The sequence below is a fragment of the Dicentrarchus labrax genome, unplaced genomic scaffold, assembly GCF_905237075.1.
Source record: "Dicentrarchus labrax unplaced genomic scaffold, dlabrax2021, whole genome shotgun sequence".
Classification (NCBI taxonomy): Eukaryota; Metazoa; Chordata; class Actinopteri; family Moronidae; genus Dicentrarchus; species Dicentrarchus labrax.
The window spans coordinates 34,481,867-34,492,621 of record NW_026136719.1 but is presented as its reverse complement, the minus strand read 5'-3'; the positions used below and the strand labels follow the sequence as shown (position 1 = coordinate 34,492,621).

At 39.9% G+C, this 10,755-nt stretch overlaps 1 protein-coding gene across 4 annotated transcripts in view; it reads right to left on the bottom strand.

Moving 5' to 3' along the window:
- The window catches only part of ankdd1a (ankyrin repeat and death domain containing 1A), a 22,134-nt gene extending 11,880 nt beyond the window's left edge, over positions 1–10,254 (bottom strand). For 2 of the 4 annotated variants that reach the window (XM_051380021.1, XM_051380024.1), the window contains exons 1-9: positions 10,088–10,254; positions 7,194–7,297; positions 4,900–4,998; positions 4,129–4,227; positions 3,945–4,049; positions 3,554–3,652; positions 1,429–1,527; positions 369–467; positions 159–257 (exon numbers count right to left, since the gene is read on the bottom strand). In XM_051380021.1, coding sequence (XP_051235981.1) covers positions 159–257; positions 369–467; positions 1,429–1,527; positions 3,554–3,652; positions 3,945–4,049; positions 4,129–4,227; positions 4,900–4,998; positions 7,194–7,297; positions 10,088–10,121 — 837 coding nt within the window. In that variant the 5' untranslated portion in view covers positions 10,122–10,254. Of the gene's footprint in view, positions 1–158; positions 258–368; positions 468–1,428; positions 1,528–3,553; positions 3,653–3,944; positions 4,050–4,128; positions 4,228–4,882; positions 4,999–7,193; positions 7,298–10,087 lie in introns of those variants that run through there. The other 2 variants (XM_051380022.1, XM_051380023.1) reach the window with 2 other exon arrangements.
- Between the last annotated feature and the right edge of the window lie 501 nt (positions 10,255–10,755).

The following is a 10,755-nucleotide window of genomic DNA, read 5'->3' as shown; positions in this document are numbered from 1 at the left end:
AGGAAATGGTGGGCGCCTTAGATCATAGTCTTAATCTTACATCATCAGATTGCCCACTAGTCTAGTGTCACACATTCTTATTATTTTTGGATAAAGTGGGTAAACTTTAGCATCATACAAACCAAGAAACAAGTGACATGGGAGTTGACGTTACTTACATTGTTTACAGCATCTACGTTAATTCCTGCCTCCAGCAGCAAACTGGCCACTCTGTCAAAGCCATGCTCTGCCACATAATGGAGAGCATTCATGTTCTTCTGCAAACACAAACAAACCCAGTGTCTGTCACACTGTCAAAAGATTCAAATGTATTTTTTTTATCTTTTATGTTTATTGCAGATAATATCATTTAAATGAACAAACCACACATTAGTTTGTGCATTGATATTACAGCCGGACTCCAGCAGCAGTTTGACACTTTCATAGTGACCTCCATCAGCTGCCACGTGCAGTGCTTGAAGACCATCCTAAAAACACAACAGGTACATTTCAGTCTGAGTCAGACTGGTGTGTATCATGAGTAAATTGTGCCATCAGTTTATAGAAATAAAAGTGACATCTTAAAATTTTGTCCAACCAACACGCAGAAAAGAAGGTCAGTTTACAATATGAACCAGAGGAAAGCAGAAAATCTCCATATTTGAGAAGCGGGAACCAGGAATTCTTACTCACCTTAACCCTTATTTATAAGACGAGTCACTTTAGCAGAAATAGAAATTTGAGCCCGATTCGTCTATGACACTAACCCTAACCCCACATAAAGACCGCTGGTTCATCAAATTGTATTAAATCCAAATATTTCCATTTAGCTAGTTAATCTGGAGTTTTCTTCAAACTGAAAATCTGAAAAACAAGCAATTAGAAGATATTACATTGTTCTTTAGTGATGCAATGGATTTTTATAAACCAAATGGACCTGTACTTGTATAGTGCTTTTCTAGTCTTCCGACCACTCAAAGCGCTTTTACACTACGTGCCACATTCACCCTTTCACACACATTCACTCAGTGATGGCAAAGTCCATCGAACAGAAACTAACATTCATACACACTCACACACCGACGCACGGCATCGGGAGCAATTTGGGGTTCAGTATCTTGCTCAAGGATACTTCGACATGTGGCACCAGGAGCCGGGGATCAAACCCACAACCTTCCGATTAAGGAATGACGCGCTCTGCCTCTGAGCCACAGCCGCCCACCAACCCAACCAAGCAATTAATCAGTATTTAAATAAATAACTGCCATTAACAATAATGAAAATAATCAATAGTTGCAGCCCAACCAAAAACATGGTACTAATGTGAGAACTGAAAAAGTGCTTCTGTAAAATAAAAGGTAACGTACAGAAAATGCAAACAGGCTGCCAATTGTGCACCATGATAAAGTAAAAAATCTGGCCTTGAAGTATGCTGTCCAGTCCACTCACTATATTCCTCTCATCGACGTCGACTCCAGTCTCCACGATCTTCCGCAGAACCTCGCTGTGCCCACACTTTGCTGCCAGATGCATGGCTGTGTTCTCTTCCTGTGATGCAGACATAACAACACATTACAACCAGGAGCCCATTCTCACACTACCTCCTCTACATACAGTATATCCACCAAAACATGTCAAGAGTAGCTGTTGACACACACTGGTTTTATGGTCTAAACATGCAGGAAAAGGGCAGTTTCTATACACACTGACCTTGGCGGTGTGATGGTCCATTCATTTTGATAATGTCACATAATCCAGGAATGCCCAACCTTTTTGTCTAAGGTCAGATGAGGTATTAGTATTGTGGCATTGTTAGTGTTGCTGTGTAGGTTCTGTGTCTTTGTTTCTTCTTTTTTAATAGTTCTGGACAAGTTTGCATGAGGACTATTACCACTGGGAGTGACAGAAGCTGAATGTTTCTACAATGAATCCATTATTTTCCCACACACATTACCAAATCCTTATTTCTATTTATTCATAGTAGCTGAGCTACACCACGATCTTGCCTTTTTCTTCCCTTTCCTCTTCTGCAGCAGTTCTGCTTCAAGGATCTTACACAGATAAAATATTAAAATGCTCTCTCCAGCTGGGGGCTCAGCAAACCAATAACATTGGCTGCACAGTGAATAAATCCTTGATCTGATCCCACTCCAAATGAAGAGGTTATTTTGTGAGGAAGCTGTAGCTCCCATCTGTGGTTCAGATTTCACAAATGCATCAGAGACCTTCAAACAAGTGTGAACCTATCTTGACATCACCCATTGGTTTGTGGAGTACCGTTTTGAAGCCTCAAGTTTGGCATTACGGACTTCAAGTTGAGTTGCTCTCATTGGCTGCTCAGTTGCAACTTGTCCTTAGCATGAAACAATGGCAGCTCGCCTGGTTGCACACATTCTCGTATTACAGATACAAGATTACAACATTTGAGGAGAGAAATAGGCAACGCAGTATCTGGATTCACATTTGATCAGCACTGCCTAGTTTGACAGTTTGATCTGAGTTTGGTGCGTTGAGCTGGACGCACTCACTGAGAATGAGCTGTCAATCACAAGGTAGCCCCGCTCTAAATAGGACCATCAGTTAGTAAATGAAAACCATGCTGTATGGTAGAATACTGATTATGACCATAAACTTATTAGGAAACTGTTTACTGTGATAATAAATCAAGTTCTCCATAAGACTTAATTACTATCAGACTTCTTATTGTAGCCCATGGAGCTGCCCCCTGCTGGCCATTAAAGGAATGCAGGTTTAAGACACTTCTGCGTTTCACAGACCCAGAAGCTCTGTCCATTAATTATATACTGTCAATGCCTACAAAGGACAGTGACTGACAGACTGACCACAGCAGTAGAGCAGTAACAGTGAGCTGGTAGTCAGAGCTAACCAGCCATAGGCAGTTGCTGTCAGACTATCCGTGTCTGTGATGGAAACAGAGAGTCCACTGGGGATTTTATAGTGACTAGTTTCTGTGTGTTACCTGTTTGTAGCTAAGCTAACAATCGCGTTGTAGCTAAGCTAGCGGCTCAGAGAGGCTAACTCTCCGGTACGTGTGTGTGTCTGTGGGGGGACTCAATGTGTGGGATCAAGGTAGTCCAGTGCTTGTACAGCGTCTAAAGCCCAAGCCCGAACCACTGCACCCGAATGAGTTCACATTTGAAAATGAGTGCAGCCTAAAGCATAAAGCATGAAATCAAACCGGATTAAGCTCATACCGGACAGGATCGCCAAAACAGGACACCAACTCAACCCTACCAGTATACACAGGATTTAAAGTCTGAACATATCCTGCTTTATGCTGTTTGTTTGAGTAAAGACAGCTTTAAAACGTAAGAATGATGGATGTATTCCAACCCACATCAACTCGGCCAAGGTTTTGCTCATCAAATACAAAAGTATAACATAAAGTAACATCTTAGCTATTTAAAACCTCATATTGGTTTTCAAATATCATATACAACAGCCAATTGTGTTTGCTTGTTTGCTTGAGTACAGTTGATCTGTGTGTGTGTGTGTGTGTGTGTGTGTGTGTGTGTGTGTGTGTGTGTGTGTGTGTGTGTGTGTCTGTCACTACCTTGTCCTTCAAACCATGTGTGCAACCCATTCCAATCAGAAACTCCACCACTTCAAATTGTCCATGTTCAGCAGCCAGGTGGAGTGCAGTCTTCCCTGACTGGTCAGAGAGACATCAGCAGGTTACCCACAGGAGCTGTCGTACATTTACTGTATTATATACTGTATAACATATTGTATTCACAGTGTTCAAATAAAAGCCTCAGATTCCATTCATCTGCATTTACTGTCATATTACTGATATTCTGATAACAAACAGCAAAATGTTTGTTATAGTAAAGACATGGAAAGAAAGAGAAGATTTAGACTCATATTCTGCTACAACAATACGTTCTTTCCACAATGAGTACATCATCAGTGTGTAAATTGAAAAGTGTCAAGCGAGGAATTACCTTGTCAGCTCTGTCGAGACAGATGTCTTCCAGGTCTTCCATGATGAACTCCAAAACACTGATGTGGCCTCGCTGAGCAGCACAGTGTAGCATACTCAGACCATCCTAACACACACACAGACCATGACACAATTAAATAATTACCTTCATGTTTACAGTGATAATGAAATGAAGCAGCTCTTACTTTGTTTTCACAGTTGAGCTTAGCCCCACAGGACACCAGGATCTGCAGGATTTTTAGGTGACCAAACCAGGATGCCAGAAGCAGAGCGTTCATGCCAAACTGTGGGCAGACATTTGACTATTTTAGAACAGTGAAAGTCTCATAGTACTTGTACATAAATAAAAGGGTGAAGACCTGAACACAAGCTATGTTCACTGAGCCTTCTCTCTGATAAACAGCCTCGTCCTGCATTAGAAAAGCGCTACCAAAGAGCTAATAGAACGATGAGAAGGAAACACTGAGTTTATGAAAAAAGAAGCCTATTACGTATGTGTGATTGTTAAATATTAACACATAATACAGATATATAAAAAGTATAAAAAGTGCCTAAAAATATCAGGAAAACTCATCTCTGCTCAATATTCACAGGAAAAAAATTAGCTGTCTTCTACTTTTATTGTTATGCATTGAATATATGGCTGTGGTGCAGAGGCAGAGCGGGTCGTCCCCTAATCGGAAGGTAATCGGTCGTTGGTTCGATCCCCAGCTCCTCTCGAAGTATCCTTGAGCAAGATACTGTAAAAGTGCTTTGAGTGGTCGAATGGCACTATACAAGTACAGGTTCATTTACCCTTTACCATATAACATGAAATATCCCTAAAATATGTCACTGAGTCTTTTCAGGAAAAAAGTTGGAACCAGTGTGATATAACATAATAGTGAATTCTTTTTATTTTTGGTAATGATTGAATTTAGTGGTAAATTAGGATCTTACTACAAACTTGTACATACAGAGTCCCTCTCATCAACTTCATTGTCATGGACCAGTAGGAGGCGTAGAGCCTGTTCACTACCAGCTCCCGCTGCCCAGTGCAGCGCTTTACGGTCGATCTGTACAGAGACACACAGATAGATACATGATAGAGTGCTGTCTTTGTGGCTGTTGTCTTCATCATCATCTTCTTCATGTTCATCATCATCATCATCATCAGTCACTTCTATTAGTATAGTTCAGTCAGGACCACTTTTGTCAAAAGAAACTTTATTTCCTGCTGTGTGTTTACGACTAGCTGTGATCAGCTGATGTAGCTGGAACTGAGAGCTGAGCTTTGTGGCCTGCATGAACTAACGCTGTGCTTGTTGTTTTTTTTTTTGTTGCTGTGCACCTTCGTCTCTGTCTCTGTCCTTCTCTCTTTACCCCCTCTTTCTCTCTCTCTCTCACACCCCAACAGGTCGAGGGAGACAACCACCCACCTAGAGCCGAAGGATCTATCCTAGGTTTCTGCCTTTTAACAGGCAGTTTTTCCTTGCCCTTGTCGCCAGTGCTTGCTCATGGTGGTACTGTTGGGTCTCTGTAAATAATGTTATAAAGAGTTCGGTCTAGACCTGCTCTATTTGAAAAGTGTCCTGAGATAACTTCTGTTATGAATTGGTGCTATACAAATAAAATTGAATTGAATTGAATCCTCACAGTGCGTGCACATCAGGCCAACTTCCTCAAATACTGACTATTCAAAAATGAAATCGCCCGATACCTCTATAAAAGGCACTGAATGTGACTTCACTGATGTATTTCTCTCCATCCTGAGGTTATGAAACCAAAATGTGCATTTATATGCCTCACTTCCTTTTTGCAAGAGTGTTGCATTGATAGCATCAAAAGTCTGTGTAACGTTCAAAATAAAGGAGGTCTGCATTCAGTATTCTGTTTTTAAATGGACTGGAGCTTTAGAAACTATTGCAAGTTCTGTCATAATTTGAAAATTACATTTTAAATGTGTAATTAATGATTTAGTTTTATTTCATCAAAATATTCTTGCTGCGTCAGTAGTAAAAGAGATTTCAAACCTATTTATCGTTTCCACAATGCAAGCAGAATGGAACTGTGCCTCTTCCTTTAGCATTAATACATTATTTGCTTAGTCCTTAAAATCAAACAGATAAGCCTTTTTCTTTCTTTTTCTTTTTTTTACAGAACACTAGGGAAGGGATGTTCATGGATATTGTTTATCTTTAAAAGGTACACTATGCAGTCTAGCAGTGTGTGGCTGTGTCTGTAGAGACCCCTGTGGTGCAGGGTCTAAGTATCGGACTCTATGAAAGCAACAATTCACATCGCTGTTACTCTCTCTTGGTCCTCTGCTCCCTATCAGTGTCTGTTTGGCAGAGAGGGTAAAGCTACGCTACAGGACAGTTAACATGGTTACAACACCAATGCACAGTTAAAATAACATCAAGGATTACATTAAGATTAAGATTGTTTCTGTCATTTGAGCTTGTTCTTAACACACTGATGTTTGTTCAAGTGTAAATTTTTCTGATCAGCTTGGTTTTAATTAGTTATTTGAGGCTATAAAAAGGGGGTTTCACGTCATGATTGACAGCTGAGCCCTGCTTGCAATTGAGTAAGATGGACGTAGGAACGAGACTTCGATACTACGGCGCCAACCCCGATCATTATTGTGCAGACTCTGGCTCCAAACGGCATTTATTCATTCATTTATTTTTGTACAGAGGGAGAAGGTGGAGAAGCAATGTCCATCTTTTTTTATCTCTTTGGTTTTGCCTTGCATGTGACTGGGTTTTAATGCTATCAGGTGCTCAATCCTTTAATGCACACATGAACAGGCTGACAATCTTAGGGCTTAAAAAAAAAAAAACTTACTTAAAATACTGACTAAAATCCAGTTGTTCTAGAAAATGACAAAATACAAACCTTTAGTTGATATTAACTAGTTATTGTTAAAACTAAATCCCCTGCTCACAAAGGAGACTGCACAGATAAACACACGTTGATCATTCAGTCTGAAATAATACAAAAATTAAACTTATATCTAACCAACTAGCTTACTGTTGAGACAGTACACCTTTTTCAAAAACATTTTAACCAGACAAGCTCAGGTGGAATTAACAACATTAACAATGGCATTCAGTTCTGGTGTATGACAGTGAGCCTTGATCAATGTTATTATTTCACCTTGTGCTATAGAAATAATAACAGGCCGCTGTGAAAAAGACCTATTGATTGAAAGCAGTGAGTGGTGAGGCCAAGACAAGTATACATGCTTGTCCTTCAGCAGGCTTACTTTATTCTTGGCCTTGACATCCACACCCTTCTTGATCAGCTCCTGCATTCTCTCTGTGTCGTTTCTCTTTGCAGCATCATGGAGCTCCTTCTCTGACCACAGCACTGTCAGCAGTGATACACAAAGAGGGAAGTGTTCAAGTCTATTCTGTATGCCAGCGAAAGGTAACAACAACAGTGGAATTTGGATTTGTATTCTATGCCTTAAACCAACATATTGTTGGCTGGAGTGTCAAGAATCACTGGTACATAGCTCAGTATAAATAAAATGTTCAATAAACAGGTGGAACAGTGTTTGATGTTTTTACATTAGTCCACGTGATATAGAAAGCTGTTTGCTTCCTCATATTTATTCATTTCCTACAAAACTAGGCAGTTGGGGAGGGACCCAGTATAGCCCCCAGTGAACAGCCCTGAATACAGCATCCTACGCTGACGTAGGCCAGTTGGACCACAGGGAACACAGTACTGAGCTAAGGCAGCTAACATTACCATTAGTGGAAGTTAGCTACTCTCAGCAACAAGTCCATCAGTATCTCTGTAAATCACTTCGGTACCACTGTTGTCAAACTGGTCTCCATTTTGTCTCGGAGGCTGTGTTCACTGGGAGGCTAATGGCTAATGAGCCTGCTTCCGTTGCATGCTAACCGCAGCTACAGCAGCAGTTAGCACAGCTGGAGATCACGGGGGAATAAAAAATATTATCAAATAAAATAAAATCCAGTCTGACCCAAAATCACTGATAAAGTTGTCTGTTTGTATCAGTGAGCCAATAAAGCCATGGTATTACGAGCTAGCTAACCAATGAGTCTCCGCTCTGTGCTGCTAAAGGTTAAAGATTGATTGACAGGTGGATGTTGTGATATTATTGGTTGAAATTGTTGGTTCACACTTACATAAGCATTCGTCACATGGTGTTTTACAGGAAGAAAAAATGAATATCAATTTTGTGAGTGATCTATGTGCACATACAGCAATCATTAGTCAAAACATCGCTACATTTTTTACAAACCCAGAAGTGGTACTAAACACAGCCTGCTCTTATTATTGATCCGGACCAATAACAACAACACTCCCATCACATCACGTTACCAGTGTTGGGCTAGTTACTCAATTCAATTTTATTTGTAGAGCGCCAATTCATAACAGAAGTTATCTCAGGACACTTTTCAAATAGAGCAGGTCTAGACCGAACTCTTTATAACATTATTTACAGAGACCCAACAGTACCACCATGAGCAAGACCTTGGCGACAAGGGCAAGGAACAACTGCCTGTTAAAAGGCAGAAACCTAGGACAGATCCTCCGGCTCTAGGTGGGTGGTCGTCTGTCTCGTCCAGTTGGGGTGAGAGAGAGAGAGAGAGAGAGAGAGAGAGAGAGAGAGAGAGAGAGAGAGAGAGAGAGACACAGGTGCACAGCAACAACAGTATTGGCAATGGAAATCTAGCAGGACCATGGCAGGAGACTTTACATTACTCATTACTCATTACTTGACTTATTACTCCATGCCAACAGTTATTAGTTACTCTACTTGTTACATTACTTTTCTGCTACTCCCCACAAGATTGGTAATTGTGTCCTTTCTCCCCAAAGTTCAGACTTACGACGATTAAAATCCAGTTTTGTTTGTTAAAATATTAGTTAGTTGTTTCTAGCTTCCAAACTAATTTCCTCCATGATTACAAAAATGAATCCAAGGATGTGATTGACCAGTTGGATTTCAAATGAGTACAGGGTGACAACAAAAGTAATATTGTAAATTATTTTCTGGAGGAGTAACTATAATATTATTACTGAAATGTTTTAGTATTTAGTTACACTACTAGTTGCTGGGACAAGTAATATTACTGTAATATGATCAGTGTTGGGCAGTAACTCATTACTAGTAATTATATTACAGTAATAACATTACTTTTCCCAGTAACTAGTACTGTAACTAATTACAAATACATTTCAGTAAAAATATTATAGTTACTCCTCCAAAAAAGAATCAGTGACAATATTACTTTTATTGTCACCCTCTACTGATTTGAAATCCAACAACCAATCACATCCTTGAATTCATTTTTGTAATCGTGGAGGAAATTAGTTTGGCAGATGGAAACACTTACATTACTTTGACTTTAACAAACAAAACTGGATTTTAATCGTCGTAAGTCTGAATTTTGGGGAGAAAGGACACAATTACCAATTTTCTGGGGAGTAGCAGAAAAGTAATATAACTAGTAGTGTAACTAATTACTGTTGGCAGGGAGTAATAAGTAAAGTAATTATATTACTTTTTAAAAGAGTAATGATGAATAAGTAATAGATTACATTTTTTGAGTAACAAGCCCAACACTGAATATGATTACTAGTAATGAGTTACTGCCCAACACTGCACATTACATATTACATCACATTACATATGACATACTGAACACAGCCACTGCATGCTCTTCATGAAAGGAATGGAATACTAGGAGCAGAGATGCGTTCATGTGCTCACTCTAGAACAGGCACATGGAAATGGTTGAAATCGTCCTTTAATGTATCAACGACGTTTCCTGGTGATTTAATTCCTCCTGTGGGTGCTGTGAGCTCCACTTTCATCGAGGGACAAACTTTTTAAAAATGTGGACACAGCAATATTTCCCCAATTTTTATGAGGAACACATTTGTGCAAAAGGACAGTATTTTGTGTTTGAAGGTAAGAGGAAATGAATATTACTGTTAGATGATTAGAAGTAACCTCACCGTCCACCGTCCACCGTCCTACGGTGTCAGACCGTGCTGAAATACAGCGTCCACACCGTTTAGTTGAATACCGTTTTTGTCCCTGTGCTCAATACGGACATCCTGCTGCAAACAGATGTCAGGTCTGTCCCCTGCAGCACACAGCTGGGTCATACTTACAGATATCATTCTCGGACACCAGGTCATCCTCCATCTTCTACCGCCGCTCTGCTGTCTCTGCTGTCCCCGCTCTCATCGCAGTGCTGTGGAACGTTCCCCGGCACATCAAAGCAGGCTACCCGGCCGCTATCAGCCGGTTTAAGCCCGCTGACAGCGTAACGTTAATAAGACTTCCGGTCACGACCTTCAAAATAAAACTGTTTCCCCCTGTGCCAGCTCCGAGGAATATGGAAGCCCAATAATCCAAAATCATTCCTCCCCACTGCAATAAGACTTTTCTAATAATAATTGACTCTTAATCAGCTGCTATAACATTATAATTTCCCTTTGGAGATAAATAAAGTATTTCTATCTATCTATCTATCTATCTATCTATCTATAAGGAGTTCGGTCTAGACCTGCTCTATTTGAAAAGTGTCCTGAGATAACTTCTGTTATGAATTGGCGCTATACAAATAAAATTGAATTGAATTGAATTGAGTTGAATTTCCACCAACGTGACGGGAAAAAGTCATTATAATGAGAAAGCTTCTCAAAATATTGACTTAGTATCTCATAATAATGACTCAAAGCCATTATTTTGGGATACTAAGTCAAAATATTGAGAATTTCTTATTATTTTGAGATACTAGGTCATTGTTTTTAGGTACTGTCATTTTCAGATACTT